This window comes from Erpetoichthys calabaricus, chromosome 11 (genome assembly GCF_900747795.2).
Source record: "Erpetoichthys calabaricus chromosome 11, fErpCal1.3, whole genome shotgun sequence".
Lineage (NCBI taxonomy): Eukaryota > Metazoa > Chordata > Cladistia > Polypteriformes > Polypteridae > Erpetoichthys > Erpetoichthys calabaricus.
Genome location: NC_041404.2, coordinates 105,245,525 through 105,263,317, shown reverse-complemented (window position 1 = coordinate 105,263,317; position 17,793 = coordinate 105,245,525). Strand labels below are relative to the sequence as shown.

Sequence of the window (17,793 nt, the reverse complement as noted above, 5' to 3'; positions counted from 1 at the left end):
CAAAGGTGCCCATTGTCATACTAAATAAATGTAAGGCTTTGTTTGTATTTTACCATTAATATTTGTAAAAATGTTTATGCACTCTGCATCAGTATTCAGTGAATAGTGCTAAACACAAAATTTAAATACTAAACTTGTAGAGCCTGCATCAACATCAAAGGACGTGACAACAGAAGATTACTTGTAACTTTTCATAACTTTCATCTACTTAAAGAATTTGTCTTCTGGAATCCTTGGTGCAGTTGTCAACCAGTCAGTACTTGGTAGTAAGCTGAGTAACCTGAGATATCAACTACATAGACCAGAAAATCCCAAATGACAAGTGATGATGTCCTAGTGGTTGTTTCTCCTATGAACATTTCCTAACTCTCTCCAGTAAAAAACAACTTCAAGGAAATTAGCTTCTTCACCACTCATTACAGAATCTTATGAGGATCTAATTGATCTCTTCCAAGTACAAGAACCATCCTCCTGTTCATTATAAAAAGAAGAGAAAGGTGCAGTGATAAGCAATGTAGGTTAAGAAATTGATGGAAGTGCTATGTCTGTGACTGGTCACAGCGAAGAGATACAGAATTTTCAAAAGGAGTACATAAAAATATTAAATCAATAAACCAAGCAGTCAAATGGAGTATTTTTTTGCTTAACATTGACTTATTTTCATAATTTTATTAAGTTTTAACTATTGATTTCACCATGTTACTCTTAGACTGGCAACTTAACTAGGTAGAAGGAGCCCAACAAAGTATTGGGTTTTGGGCAGGGTTCAGGTTAGTTTTTACAAGTGTTCTTAGGCTCTTTCCATGGTTGTTGATTCTTTTTTGACAAGTGAAGATAAATTATGATTTTTTTTTTTTATTCCTTACAGTTATTTTTTATTATAAGACATTGTGGACACCAGGGGATGCTCCAGCTCCCCAAACACTCAACACAGACAGGTTCAGACACAAGTTAAAAGGCAACAGTTTTCATTCCTGGGAAACTCTTCTCTGTGTTTCCTACACCACAAGCACAAGTACAGCAATAAGCAGCACACAGCAATGCTTTTCTTCTTCTCTATCTCACACTCCAAGTCCCATGATGTCCTGTGAGATTTCGTGGAGCTACTGCAACGCAGGGGGGCTGTCGTCTAATATTCCGGGGGAGACAATGTCCTGTGCATGCTGTCTCCTCCTGTCGTTCCATCCTGAGGGTGTCCTTCACAATATTTATAACTTTTAAATATCTTAATTTCTTGTTCTCTCTTTCACTTGTATGTCAGTTAAAGAAACAGGTTCTGCTTCATAAAAAAAACTTTTAATTTTCTTTGTTAAAAGTCAAATGTACACGAGAGAATGGTGGTATATACTGAATATTTCCAGTAGATGATAATTCCCAGTGGCTTACTGAGTATCTGTCCCATAATACACACTATTTGGGGTAAACATGTTTGATTTGATGTACCATCATGTGAACTCTTGCTCTTAGAATGGAAAGGCATTGCCTGTGGTTATTCAGTGTAATTAGATGGTAAATCTTTTATTTGCTCTGTTCTCATGTTAAGATGTTTTATGTCAGGAAAATAATTTTTTTCCTGAGCATAGTGGGAGAAATATCCTTCCTGTGATCAGCATCAGAAGTAATAAACAAACACTTTTTTGGGGAAATCGTAAATATCATTTTGCCACTGGTGTTACTTCCAAACTTCCTGTAAAATTAAAAGCTGCAAAAATTAAAATTTGCACTGTTTTGTATTCATGATGTAACAAACCATGCCTGGGAAAGAGCCACTTTTCCCTTATTAAGCCATTGCCTACCATAAGGTCATATCATATCTATGAGCAGCAGAAAAAGCTTTCAAAGAGTTGGCCAATGTGTGGGATAAATTCTGTAATAAGTATAAATATTTACTACTATGTACATTTGGGTCTTGTATGTGAAGACTGACTGACTTCTGTGTCTATATTCTTGGTATTATGTTAAATCTATTAAAATGATCGTAGGATTCTGTTCATCTAGTATGTAGACCTGAGAATTGCATCTTTAAAGTTTAGTAATGATCTCTAGTGCACTCTGATATGGTGCAAGACTATGTGTAACATGGTTGAGGTGTTCCCCAATTTTTGAAACTATGATTCTGTTCCTAAAAATGATGGTTTAAAGGGTGGCGTTTACCCAAGTGTATGATTAATTTAATTATATTGAGTACCTCTGCGTTGGAAACTCAAACATTCAAAATCACTCACAGGGTTACTTCTCAAACCACATCTTGACATTCAGTTTTAAAACCAGAATAATTTGCATAACACAGTTAAGAAATACATTACTTTGCATCAGTTAGCATACAGATAATAGTATAATCCATAAAACAGTTTGTAGATTTAAAGGTCCCAAATAAATTAGATAGATTAGAAGCCTTTGGCAAACATTTTATCATAAAATAGGAACTTCTCATCATCTACATACTATATAATAAAACACTGTTGTCTCTATGTGTGTGTGTGTGTGTGTGTGTGTCTAGTTGTTTGAGTGATATAATTGGTAAGTTTGGCTTTGTTGTCTTAGAGGTAGGGACATGATAATTAGAGTTATCAAGTTTAGTTCACGATTGTGACAATGTTTTTTCTATTATTGTAAAAATAAGACACAACCCAAGTCAACTTCAAAGACAGGAAATATTTGTGAGAATACGAATGTTTTCACAGCAGATAATGGGGCATCTACAGTACCATTAATGGTAGTCAAAAAGTGGAAAGAAGGTGAGCAAGACACTTCAAAATGACAAAATTTGAGAAGCAGACTTTATGGAAAAACAACTGAGAGAGAAAGCGCTGAGCAAGACAGGTTGGGACACACAAGCATACTTTGAAAAGGCATAGGAGGAACACTGAGGGTACATGTTAAGTAAGGGATGCCAAATACCATTTTTTAAGTATATAATACTATACTTTAAAGTTTAAAAGTTTAGTGTATAATACTATTTTTAAAAGTTTAATTGTCATATGATGTCATCATCGCCACGATAAATGTGCTGGAAACAAATGGTACAGGAAAAGCAAACTCAGCAACACTCATAGAAAGTTTTACCTAGCAAAGGCATAAAAGACAAATAACGTCAGCACTAAACATACAGTTTATGCAAGTAAAGGTTGAAATGGATATTACGAATGCTGAAAGAATGTTAAAGACAAATACTTTGCAAAAGCAATAAAATATGATTCAGAGGGATTATTTCAATATTTTAATAATAAAATATTAGTGAAGAAACGAGGTGAAGGTATGCAGTGCATTCAGAGCACTGAAGGCAAATTATAATATACAGACTAAAACAGCAAATCCTCTAAACTTACATGTTTGTGAGGTTTAGACATATGAAGAAGTTGATAATGTCCTAACAGTAATAGGGACTTTGAAGGAGGTAATTAGTGATTTGGAAATTGTAAAGGGAAAAGTGCTGCTTAGGTTAAATAGTGAAATCTAAAAAATCACTGTGACCACATTCTTGACACATACTTTTTGAAAATTCTTGCATGATTTGAAAATTCCAATGGACTGGAATTTCACAAACATTATCCCAGCATAAAAAAAATATTGATTGAGCCAATCCAAGTATCTATGATCAAGTGAACTTAACGTGCATTACAGAAAATTTATTGGAAACAATCATTAAGGAAAATATTGAGCATCAATTATCAAGAACAACTAAATTAGTGAACTGTCAGAATGTTTTTTTTTTTTGATGCAAGAGTTGCAAATGACATTATTTATCTTGATTTTTTAGAAAGATTTCCATAAGACAGTACATGAAAGGGTAGTGATCAAATTAAAAATTGGGATTATTATTATTAGTATTCAGTATGTACTGTAGATGCCCAATTGATGGTGAAACACCATGAAGAAAGGGTGATGATGAGAGATTTTTTTTTAATGGATGGAGTCAAAAGTGGTTTCAGGGACCAGTTATCAGTGCTGGGACTGCTGCTGTTTTCAATATATACATGATCTGGAAAATACTAGATAAATAACAAGCTGGTTAAGTTTGCAGATGATATCAAACTATACTATATGGACAAAAGTATTGGGATGCCTGATCATTGCACAACAGGGACTTTAATGTCATTGCATTCAAATACATAGACTTTAATATGGAGTTGATCTCCCCTTTGCAGCTATAACAACTTGCTCTCTTCTTGGATGGCTTCCACATGAGTTTGGAGTATTTCTATGGGAATTTGTGCCCATTCATTCTGTAGAGCATTTATGAGGTCACGCACTGATGTTGGATGAGAAGACCTGTCTTGCAATCTCCTTTCCAGATCATCCTAAAGATGTTTGATGGGGTTGAGGTCAGAGCTCTGTGGGGACCAGTCAAGTTCTTCCACACTGAACTCATATAACCATGTCTTTATGGACCTTGTTTTGTGCACTGGGGCACACTCATGCTGGAAAAAGGCCCTCACCAAACTGTTTCCACAAAGTTGGAAGCATAGTGTTGTCCAAAATGTCTTGGTATGCTGAAGCATTAAGATTGCCCTTTCACTGGAAGTAAGGGGCCTAGCCCAAACCCTGAAAAACAGCCACACACCATTATCCTTCCTCCACCAAACTTCACAGTTGGCACAGTGCAGTCAGGCAGGTAACATTCTCCTGGCATCTGTCAAACCCAGACTTGCCCATCTGACTGCCAAACAGAGAAGCATGATTTTTCACTTCATTGAACATATTTCCACTGCTCCACAGTCCAGTAGCAGTGTACTTTATACCACTCCATCTGATGCTTGGCATTGGACTTGATGATGTGAGAACTGCATGCAGCTGCTCGACCATGGAAACCCATTCCATGAAGCTCCCGCCACACAGTTTTTGTGCCTACATTAAAGCCAGTGGAAGTTCGGAACTCTTCAGCTATGGAATCACCTTAGCAGTCAATGACCCCGCACTGTAAATATGTGGCCTTGCACTTTGTGGCTGATTTGCTGTTATTCCTAAACTCTTCCACTTTCCAATAATACCACTTACTGGTGACCGTTGAATACCCAGAAGGGATGAAATTTCATGAACCGTCTTATTGCAAAGGTGGCATCTTATCAGAGTAACACAGTTCTGAGCTCTTCAGAATGAACTGTTTTGCTTAACATCCATCCATCCATCCATTTTCCAACCCGCTGAATCCGAACACAGGGTCACGGGGGTCTGCTGGAGCCAATCCCAGCCAACACAGGGAACAAGGCAGGAAACAATCCTGGGCAGGGTGCCAACCCACCGCAGGACACACACAAACACACCCACACACCAAGCACACACTAGGGCCAATTTAGAATCGCCAATCCACCTAACCTGCATGTCTTTGGAATGTGGGAGGAAACCGGAGCGCCCAGAGGAAACCCACGCAGACACGGGGAGAACCTTAACAAATGTTTGTAAATGAAGACTGAATGACAAGGTGCTTGATTTTATACCCCAGAGATAATGGGTTTGATTGAAACCCCTGCATTCAATAATTAAGAAGTGTGTCCCAATACTTTTGTCCATATAGTGTAGGTGTAATGGAAAATATTGTAGTTTCAGCCAAATCATCATAGGGACCTGGACACAATATAATCTTGGGCAGATTTGTAGCAGATGAAATTAAAAGAAGTTGATACAAAAAGAATTACATGTAGAAGCAAAAAAATATGTTTTAATATACAAAGGGAGGTTTATAAGGACCTGAGAAGGACCTTGGAACTCTAGTGCATGCATCACTATCAACCTTCAGGTAGTGTACAGATGCCATTAGAGGCATCATTAGAAAGCTACTAGAGTGTTGGGTTATATAGCCTAGTCTTTGAAGTGCTAGTCAAAGGACGCTATACTTAAACTATATAATACACTACTGGGTCCTCATCTGGAGTGCTGTATTCTGTTTTGGTTCTCATGTTACAAAAAAGATATAGTAGTGCTATACAATTTAGAGAGAAGAGCAACAAGACTGAAATGTATAAAATATGAGAACAGATTAAAGAAACTGAACATTTAGCTTAATCAAGAAGAAATTAATTGACATGATTGAATTGTTTAAAATTATGAAGTGAATTGGTACTGTATAGTTCAATGGTTTGAGAAATGGTGACCCCAACAGTCCTGGTCAGTTTTTTGAAAAAACGATAATTCCAATTTTGAATTTTACCTTTAAATGACCTAATGTAGTTTTTTTTTTAAATACGAATAACTCAAAATATTATTTAATAGTTGCCTAAAAGTAATCCTATTTCAATTGTTATTGACTAGAGCTGTAGTTCTCAGACTGTGCAGTACATGAGTGACTTTTAGGTGATACATGAGGAAACAGAATAAGTAAATAAATAAATGTGTTTCAATTGATTTGTTTTCATCTTGCTGCGAGATTGCACACCAATTCCAAATCTCCCACCATTCACGTGACATCTGAGTTAACAGATTTCTCTTGCTCTCCTCATGTTCGAGCCAATCCATGCCAAATGAGCTGATGGATTTTTGTGAAATACCGTCTTAATAGGTGAGTGCCAAGTTTCTCACCTTCTCTTTGCTGTGTTTCTGTCTCACCGCTGTTCTTACATTAAAAAATAATTATTTAAAAAATGTTGAGAAAACCTGGCCTAGAGATGTCACACATCACACATTCATCATTAGTCTGCTGTAGTTGAGCATTTGCTTTTATTGATGGGTCTGCTACGAGTATTATACTAAACCATGCTGTGTGACTACTGTTAGCAGTAACCAAGACATAAGATCATGCTCTCTGCCTTGCAGTATTGGCTTTATTATAGGGTGGGGCTCTGACCAGATGGTACAACATCTTGGGAACCTTTGCTTAGAAAGGTTTCGGAATCGCTAGCATAGTAGATCCTTGCTGTTATTTGAAAATACATTCTTAAGGGTTATAATTCTCCATTGTTCTAACATTATAAGTATTTCTCCTTCTTTCAGGTGTTGATTGATTTGTCAAGTTTCCCTTAAATCTATGTCTTTCTTGCATATTGTGAGATTTTTGTAGCTCTTTTGAGACCCTCACCAACAGTCTCAACATATCCTTCGAGGGTTGCTTGTCCATTGGTGAGACAACCATAGGTCCGCAGCGCCACCTAGGCATCTATAGGTTCATATCCTCTTCGTATAACATGCCTGTCACCCGATGGGTGACGCAGGGAACATTATAACCCGGCCACTGACCTGGCCCCATCTCTGGTCATTTGCTGTGTCTTTGTGTATTGAAGTAGTAGCTCCCATTTGAATAAATACCCTGACTGTTCCTGTTTTAATTGGAAAGTTAGTTTTCTTGATGCCTTTAGACCAGGGGTCTCCAATCACAGTCCTGGAGGGCCGCAGTGGCTGCAGGTTTTTGCTCCAACCCAATTGCTTAATAAGAAGCACTAATTGCTCACGTAACACTTCTGCTTCACTTTAGTTGTCTCGCTCATTAAGATTTTGAATGCTTATTGCTTATTTTCATCTTAAACAGCTGCATTCATTCAGTTTTTAATGGATCCTAATTAGCAATAACATGCGAATGACAAAAGAGACCAGCATTTCTCCATTTGGCTTGTTACCATTTACGCCTGTGTGTATTTATCTTGCATTATTTGGTTTAATTAAATACTTGGAAGGAAAGTAAAGACAAAAAAGTGAATGATTGAGAATTGCTCGTCCATTTTAGCCTTCAAATCATTTGGATGATATCCTTAGAAAGGGATAGAAAGTCTAGGATATGAGAATGACCTGACATAGCAGAGTTAAAGCACTAACAAGCCATGAAATTAAATTATTGGCAGAATTGCTTTCTAATTAAGCAACCGGGTTAGAACAAAAACCTGTAGACACTGCGGCCCTTCAGGACTGTGATTGGAGACCCCTGCTTTAGACTCAAAGTCTTCTCCCGGGTGCAGGACAGTGACTCACACATCACAGTATGTATACACAGAGAAGACTGCTGTTGGAAATTTAATCATGGATATTTTTATGCTGTGTGTGAATATTTGCAATATTTCATGATGGACAGAACTTATTTACTGTCTTTGGTGAGTGCCCATAGGTAGTCATTATCTCAGTCCTAATGCCTGAAATCATTCCTTCTCTATGCCAAGGGACAGTCGTGTATTCTGCTGTGTGCATCTTCTTTATCTCAGTCTCTCCCTGGCTGTTTTTTTCCCCCTCTTGGCATGGTGGTGGGTAGCATGTGCTTGAGTGTTGTGTGAATATGTTGATTAGAAAGAAAGAGGGAAGGAGAAAAATATGTGAAATGATAATGATGGCTTAAGAGGAGAGGGCCTGGAGGCAGCAACCACCTTTGAAAAGGAGTGACAGAGAGAGAGAGAGAGAGAGAGAGAGAAAGAAAGAAGTAATATTGGAACAAACCAGACAGCTCAGCATTAATTATCTTTGATTTTTTCTTTCTAACCTTCATCAGCCTTTTGTACTCCATCTTTTATGTCACCAATTAGCTTCCCAATTAAAGACATTGAAATCTGCTTGAGCAAAGCAGTTGAGTTAAAATATGCACTTGTGATTTTTTTTCTTTATAATGTCCATTCATTTATCCATCTGTATTCAGAATTCACTTACTCAATTTTCCTAGAAAACAGAAAGTGCTGAATTCTATGATGACAGTTTTATTTTGAGCAAACGGAAAGAAAGTTAAAAACATATGATTCTAATTTGTCCAAAAAAGAAATTTTGAGATTTTGAAGCTGAATATGCACATATACTGCTATTAGTTTTTGTAAATATACATGCATTCTAATAAATGCCCTTCCACTTGGTATAATGAGTATGAGTGTTTGAAGAAATATGATCAGTATCAGACATTCAGCTGTGCCCATTTTTTAATGTGAAAGATGGTATATAGAGCATGTAAGAGCCAATCTTAGAAAGTTAATGCTATAAGTTAAACTCATTTTAGTGTTTCCTTAATTTGAATAAAATATCATTTTCTTTCATAACCTTTTATCCCTTGAAAGTTAACATGAGAGAGAACCTTCTTAGCTATATCTGTAATACAGTGTATTAGTTAAGTCAGTTGGAATAGGCACATTGCCGGCATGGACTGAAAGACCCATTTGCAGTTTGTAAATGGAATAGGCATACAGTTTTCTGACCATTTAGAAATTGTTCAACTGTATGAACAAACATAAAGAATGAAGCAAGATATAAGCTTTAAACAGAACTTTTCTTAAACAAGAACTTTTATTTACTTTGCTATATCAAATTTTCTCCATTTTTGTGTGAACTGTTTTACTTTGAAATTGTACTAAAGCTTTTAAAAAATGATTATATTTTGTCTGTGGAATCATTTCAACGTGTCAAGCTATTGCCTGAATCCCATGAAGCAAACTAAAGCTGCAGAGCTTTGGTAATTTCAGGTAAACAAAGCTACAGAGCAATTGATTGATAATGATTGGAAAGTACTTTGCATGGAAATTCATATTACAAAGCAAGATAAAATAATGAATTAAACATACATTTTAAGTGTTGTGATTGGCAGGATAACCAGAAGACAATTTTAAAACATAAACTCTGAAAACTGCCTTGCTTTCTAAGCAAAGCAATATTTCTTTTCTCATTTCGTCACTGAGAAAGAAAAGCCAAAGCCATTCTAAAAAGTGAAAGGCATAACAATACCCATTTTGGAAGTGATCAAGGAAAGGAAAAGGCCATAACCAAAGCAGCGAGATCCTTCTTTTTGTTTGCTTTGGAAAGACTAAACTCTGACTGTAATGACTGCTACATACTGTGTATTTTTATATACTGTATATTTAGAAAAATGTTTGGATTCACACTGCAAAAAATAAAATCAATGCAAGTGAAAACTTTTTATATAATGCCATTTTTTTCCTATTTTTAAAATATATTGACTCATCAAAAGATTTGTATTTAAAATTTTGTTTATTTTAGGAAACTTTGTCAAGTAAATTTTGCTTGCCTCATCGACATACTTGTTTCCTAAATAAAAGCAAAACAACTATTTTATTTTAACCATAGTTTCCCACGTCTTGTATATTGTTACATTTTGTTTGGGTTTATATGTCTTTTTTTTGTCCAGTAATTGACAATTCAATGCTACCTCTGTTACGAAGTCCACTGAGAACGATGCTTCTTTATAATAAAGTCACAGAGTTCTTTAAGCCACAAAATAGTGCATGCACAAGTTCAATGAGATGTCAGCTGGGGGTCTGGGGTATCATTGGGCAACCTCCGTATAAGGAATAGTCACTGCATTTTATTAATTCTGTGCTTACTATAAAACATTAAGTTATTGTATGTAATCTCTCAGGTATGTCACGCGTAGTGTACTTTTTTCAATAATTTTATAAAGTACCCTAAGTTCTTGTCAATAAGCCGCGGCTTATCTAAGGAAAAAAGTTGTGAAAATGAAAAAATAGAATATCGGCTTATACATAAATCCGGCTTATACATCCATCGCGGGGGTTGCGTTCCAGAGCCACCCGCGAAATAAGAATATCCGCGAAGTAGAAACCATATGTTTATATGGTTATTTTTATATTGTCATGCTTGGGTCACAGATTTGCGCAGAAACACAGGAGGTTGTAGAGAGACAGGAACGTTATTCAAACACTGCAAACAAACATTTGTCTCTTTTTCAAAAGTTTAAACTGTGCTCCATGACAAGACAGAGATGACAGTTCCGTCTCACAATTAAAAGAATGCAAACATATCTTCCTCTTCAAAGGAGTGAAGCAAACAAATCAATATGTCTGTTTGGCTTTTAAGTATGCGAAGCACCGCAGCACAAAGCTGTTGAAGGCGGCAGCTCACACCCCCTCCGTCAGGAGCAGACAAAGAGAGAGAGAGGGAGACAGAGTTTGTTTTTCAGTCAAAAATCAATACGTGCCCTTCGAGATTTTAAGTATGCGAAGCACTGTGCAGCATGTCTTTTCAGGAATCAGCTTTACAAAAGATAGCAACGTGAAGATAATCTTTCAGCATTTTTAGACGAGCGTCTGTATCGTCTAGGTGTGCAAACAGCCCCCCTGCTCAATCCCCCTACGTCAGGATCACAGATAGTCAGCGCAAGAGAGACAGAAAAGTAAGCAATCTAGCTTCTCAGCCATCTGCCAATAGCGTCCCTTGTATGAAATCAACTGGGCAAACCAACTGAGGAAGCATGTACCAGAAATTAAAAGACCCATTGTCCGCAGAAATCCGCGATATATATTTAAATATGCTTACATATAAAATCACAATTTAAATGACCGCTTCGCGCTCGTGTTGACTCGGCGACGCCCAGAGCAGAAAGAACGCGCTCCGGCCGCTCCAACCGCGCCATGCGGGGAGTGAGAGAGACGGCAATATCTCACACTCTCTCCCCCCTTAAAGAAATTAAATGGGCGCGAGTGAGAGCACTGACCTCCCTCCCTTCTATTAGTTATAGGTTATAGTACGTTCGGCTTATCCATGAGTCCGGCTTATCTATGATACGATTTTATTTTAAAAATTCGTATGATTTTTGGTCTCCGGCTAATACATGAGTCCGGCTTATAGACAAGAACTTAGGGTAATAAATATAATTTGCCCAGTATGTAATGCAAATGGAAAGCAACTTCTTCAGAAAATAAAACTTTGATTACAAAGGGTAGAAAAGAAATTCCATATGGTGGAATAAATAGAATTAGCACCCGACCATGAAAATAGCTAGTATAGAGCATGAAAGAGGAGAAATGGATAGATAGCCCTTACCTGCAAATATTGCTTGTCTGTTGCTAAAATTCATTAGCCTGGGTGCTGGCAACAGATGAGTCTCCCTAAGAATTCTTGCTTTTATTGGTTCATGAAGTTCAGTAAAGTGGTGCAAATTTAAAAATGTGTTTTCAATGCAACAACACTCAGAGTACTTAATATGTCGACTAACAAGGCATCTTTTAACATTGTGTATGGGTCCTGAAGTTTACAGGCAATAATAAATAATCCTGAACCATGTGTCAGCTAGTTACTGTATCATCAGATAATATTAAAACTATTACACATAATACTAATCCATCATTACTCCAGTTTTAATGTAAGTGGAAATTGATGTAATGCTAACTAGCTTACTGGAAGCTGGAAGGACAAATTTAGATTTCTAAATGACAGCTCTATTTTTAATTTAGCTTACTTAAGATTTTATTATTTAATCTTTAATCTTCTTATTTAGATTTAAGTATATTTAATTTTCTATTTTTAATTTTCAGTATTTAAGGACTCTATTTCTCCAAATTAAATATCTGTCTTATGCAAGTGCATAATATTTATGCATTACCCCATAACTATTAGGAAATAGCAGAGACAAGATAAGATGGATTGGTCCCATTCATTAGATAATCTACAAATGTTCTGAATACGATGGAAAGTTTTACTGCTTAAGAGATATCTGGTTAAACCTGATCAAGTTGTTAACATCGCATCCTCATTAGTGGAATTACCACATGCAGTATAGGCTGCCATGTCATGCTTGTCAGTTACTTTAACGATAAAAACTGTGTTGGGCTGGATAGTGTCTACCGGAGAAAAAAATAATAATCTTTCACTGAAAAATTTTAAAACCCCATCATTCATTCATTTTTAATTAATACAATGGTATGTGCATTGTCAGCTAATCTTTTATGCACAGCCTGAATTGGGCAAACTTTATTTGCTGTTGAAAGCCTGGATGTTTCTCTTTTGAAAAATTTAAATAAAATTTATACAAAGTACAGTAAATATCTGAAAATGTGCAATGGTAAATAATACAAAAATAAAGTAAAAGTTTTTTTTTAACTAACTCACATTGATTTTGTAATCTTGAAATAAGTTAAATCATAATTCACTTACATTAGAAATCCTTGGTTGTGGGGATGGCAAAAAAAAGTTGACCTGGAAAACAAAAAAGTATATTCCTATGAAGTGGCATAGAGAAAGCATGCATCATTCTAAGTTTTAAACACAAAATCTTTAACACCAAAAAGTAAAAGGGTAAGCCATTAGATTTTTCTACACCATATAGAGTGTGGCAGACGGCCAGGACGCCCCGTTGGTGCTGAATCCGGGGGAACAGACATGGACTGCACACTACGTCCCCTGGAACGCTTGGTGGCAGCCCCCTGGGTTGCATCGCGGCCACAGTCATGGAACACCACAGCTCAGTCCTGTTGGACTCCGTGGCCACCGCCAGGGGGGAGCTGCGCTGCTTTCTGAGCCTGTGTGGGCTGTGATGCAGCCACACCCGGAAGTGCAGCCTGAAGTAGGTCAACGAGCACCTGGAGCACCTCCAGGGGTGCTATTAGAGGAGTCTGCAGCCACTACTCTAGGCGCCAGAGTCGGAAGGAGGACGACAAAGCTAACTGGGAGGAGTGGAGGAAGAAGAGTGTGTTTTTGGGTGTTTTTTCTTTTGTTGTGTTTTGGGGACTGTGTAGGGCCTGTGGGACATGGAGAAGACGTGCCCCACGGCTGAAGACAAAAATAAAACCTTTTTGTTTATTTTTATACATGCCTCTGCTGTCAGTCTGTGTCGGGTCAGCGCCTATATAACGCCTTTGCCACAACAGCAAATGACACCTTGTATTCTTCAGATTTTTATTTTAAAGAAAATTATTATTTTACATTAGTTTTTTTCATTTTTGGATATGTATATGGTAGTAATAAGTAACATTTATTAATATGAGGCCAATGGCATGATGGTGCACTGTCCCAGAAGAGACGGTCCAAATCGTAGTCTAGTCCCTATCTGTATAGAGTTTGCACATTCTCCTATCTGTGTGCATTTCTGATTCCCAACCCTTATCTCAAAGAAAGTGCCATTGCTAGGTTAATTTGCACCCTAGGCCAAGCTTATTAGTACATCCCTTGTTTTACAAATAAGTTACTTTTTTTAAATTGAAATCATAGAAAAAGGAAACAATAATTTAATTATTATATATCTATTATATATCATATTTATTAGACATAAATTACACATAGATTACATAATCAAAATGCAATTTTTCTTCCCTTCTGCTTCACAAAATGTTTCACTAAATCCTTAAAATCCAGTATGAAAGCTAGATCATATTCAATTGAAATTGCTGCCAAATCTACAAGTCTGTTTTTCAACATTGGTGAGCACAAGTAAGTTTTGATAAGTTTTAACTATGAAAAACTACATTCTCCAATTGCCACTGAAACTGGAAGTGTTAGCAGCAGGTAATGATAACATTAGGTACACAGTCAACCAATTTTTGTTGTACTATGAAGTGAAGCACTTCTTGTGGTGCAAATATATTTCGAGAAAGAACCCTCTTGTTTTTCTAGTTTGTTGGCTTTCTCTGCTTTTCTTTTTTGGTTCTGAGCTCCAGATGGTCATTTTTTATGGGAAAGGTTAACTATGCTATAAAAGAAATACATTTTCTAAATATTTATTTAGATTAAAATGTAACGTTTATTATGTTACCTCTATGAATTGTATGAATAAATAGAAATACTGTAAAAAAAAAAAAAAAACTCAGAATATAAAACAAAATTGAATCACTGGTTGACTCGATGCAGTATACAACAATTTGTAAGTTTGAATGCATAAATATATCACTCAAGCCACAATACTCCGACACTTACAGTTGTTTGCGCATCAGAAAGCTGCGCTTCTCCTGCCAAAAGCAAAACTACTCTGGGCAGACGGATGTGCGCAGCGAGAGTTAGCTGCAATATCTGAAGTACAAAGTGGGAATGTATACCTTTCTCACTCTGTCTCATTTTATTTTATTTTATTTTATTATTTTCTAATTATTGGTTTATAAAGAAATACAAATACAGACCACTTCAGAAATCAAACAACAGTTGGCTATTGAAAAATGCCACTAAAGGCCAACCGACTGTTTGGTAGCTAACCTGTGCACTGGGGTTTACCCCTGGGTTCAGTCACCCTAAATTCTACGAATATGTGACTTGTCCCACAACAGGCCAAAACACATTGGATAATGTTTAATGTTTACAGCAATGTTATTTGGGCCAGTCTAACCACTTACTTCTTTTTCTCACATCTGTATACAGACCTCTTATTAGCAAAACAAAGCCAACTGTTAAAATCATCCCAACCTGGCCTGAAGTGGTTTCTATTTAATTTTAGGACTGTTTTGAGCACAACAAGACATATTGGAGTACACATCCACTGTCCTATTTTATATATAGAACTGTGTAGACAGTGTCACTGCTAGCAAGCACATTTGATGCTTTTCAAACAGCAAACCATGGATGACCAAAGATGTCAAGTTTCAGCTAAAAGAGTGCTATACAGCCTTTAGGTTCTGGAAATTGTGAATTATATAGTTCTGCCAGGTCCAATTTGAAGAGAGCCATTAAGAATGCAAAAGCAGATTAAAGGCAGAATGTTGAAGGTCATTTCAATGATGGAGACTCCCGATGTGTATGACAAGGCATGCAGAATTTTACCAATTATAAAGGCAGCAAAGACTCATTCATCAGCAGTAGCAACTCACTAGCAGAGGGACTCCATCACTTTTTTGCCCATTTTGAGGTGAATGAGGTGACTGAGGCAGAGATCAGGACGGCACCGTCATCAACTATTAACAGTATGGCATTTACTGTTAACACGAATGATGTCAGACGAGCACTTCTCAGTGTCAGCCCATGAAAATCCACTGGCCCAGGAAGGGCATTCAAAGATTTTGCGGATCAGCTGGCAGAGGTGTTCAGCACCATCTTTATTCTCTCTCTGTCACAATGCACTGTCTCAAAATGCCTTAAGTGTGCCATCATTGTTCCTGTTCCAAAGGAGACAGTAATCAGCAGCCTTAATGATTACAGACCTGTAGCTCTCAACCCCACTATAATGAAGTGCTTTGAGAAGCTAGTCCAGAGGCACATCAAATCTTCAGTCCCACCCACATTAGACCAGCACCAATTTGCCTACAAAGTCAGCAGGTCAACAGAGGATGTCATTAATACAGCTCTCCACAATGCACTGACACACTTGGGCATACATGAGGATGTTATTTGTGAACTTCAGTTCTGTCTTAAACAAGATCATCCTTAGCAGGATGGTAACCACACTGATCAACCTGGGTGTCAATCAGCACACATGTAGAATGGATCAAGGACTTCTTAAAAAACCAAACACAGACTATTAGGCTGGGGACCTACTACTCCCCGACCCTGAAACTCAGCACTGGTGCTCCACAGGGCTGCATGCTGAATCCCCTTCTTTATTGCTTATATACTCACAATTTATATACTCAAAATTTTGTACCAATACACAGCATAAAAACAATAATCAAGTTTGCAGATGGCACCACTGTGGTAGGTCTGATACATAACAGTGATGATTTTGCCTGTGGGGATGAGGTCAGCAAACTGTTTGAATGGTGCTTCATTAACAAATTGGCACTCAACACTGAAAAACAAAGGAGCTGATTTTTTCTTAAGGATACTGAGGAAGGCTAGCCTGTCCAAGCAGCTGTCAGTGTCCTTCTATTGCTGCTCTGTGGAAAGCATACTCACCTGTGGCACCCTGGTATGGTATGTTGGCTGCTCTGTGGCTGACAAGAAGGCTCTTCAGAGAGTCATCAAATCAGCAAAAAAAATTACCAACACCCAGTTACCTTCAGTAGAGGACATATACAGAACACAATGTTCACAAAGGGCCAAAAAAATCAACAGGGACCCATTTCAACCTGGCCACCACCTTTTTACTCTGCTGCCTTCTGGAAGGCATTATAGTTCTATTAAGACACATATTTCCACACTACTGAGAAGCTTCTACCCGAGTGCTATTAGAAAACTAGAGGTTTCTTAAATAACTGTTTACTGCATCTAAGTGCTTTTGATCTAATGTCTTTCACTGTCACCCATAGCATCAATGGGACAAAAGTGCAATATCTTGGAGACTCACTGCAACTACTATAAAATGGAACTATTCCACTATTTAATATTTAAATATTTCCATCTGCAATGTTTTATTGGTTTATATAAATGCATGTGTGTATGTATACAGTATTAATGTATGTATGTGTTTATATTAATGCATATGTTTTGGTGCTCGGCCTGGACACAGACAGGCAGACATCATTAGTACACCCAACACATGTTTATTTACAATACTATATACAATAAAGTGCCACACACAACCCCAAAACTCCCCCAAAGTTCAGGCCTCTCACTTAATGCCTCTCTCTCTCTTCAGGCCACCTCCTTTCCTCTTCTCCCAAGCTCTGTCATTCTCCGCTCCTGACTCAAGCCACTGAACGGAGGGAGGCGGCCCCTTTTATAATCACCCGGATGTGCTCTAGGTGCCTCCCGATTAACCTCCACCGGCACTTCCTAGTGTGGTGGAAGTACCGACCACGCACCCAGAAGCATTGCGGGTGTCCCTGGTCATCTTCCCCCCAGCACTTCCGGGTGTGGTGGAAGTGCTGAGGACCAGGGTTCTCCAGGCATTGGGGCGACCCCTGGCGGTGACCACGGGCTCCTATAGGGGTTGAGCTTCCAAGCTCATTTCCCGTGGTCCCCAAAGCCACCGGGGCGGTTGCCCCCTCGTGGTCTAGAAGAGGTGTAATCCCTCCTCTGGTCCTTCCGGCATCCCGGCTGGGTGCCACCCCCAGCCGCTTGCCACAATGTGTATGTGTGAATAAAAGTCAGAGCATATGTTGAATCCGTAATAAATTATGTTTTTATTTTATTGTATTTACTATTCAGGGGACACACCAAATGTTTGTTGTGTATCTGTGCAATGACAATAAAAGGCCTTCAATTCTATAAAATTTACTTATCCTCAGTATTTTTTACAGTCTTTTAGAGTTAATAATGTTTATTTGGCTATTAATTTCCTGAACATAT

General features: G+C 37.7%; 1 protein-coding gene across 1 annotated transcript in view; it reads right to left on the bottom strand.

The window, feature by feature from the left end:
• LOC114660780 (NXPE family member 2-like) overlaps positions 1-17,793 on the bottom strand; it is a 79,058-nt gene that overhangs the window by 49,207 nt on the left and 12,058 nt on the right. Inside the window, exon 2 of the mRNA XM_028813671.2 lies at positions 12,802-12,843. Within this exon, the coding sequence (XP_028669504.1) occupies positions 12,802-12,843 (42 nt within the window). The remainder of the gene's footprint in view (positions 1-12,801; positions 12,844-17,793) is intronic.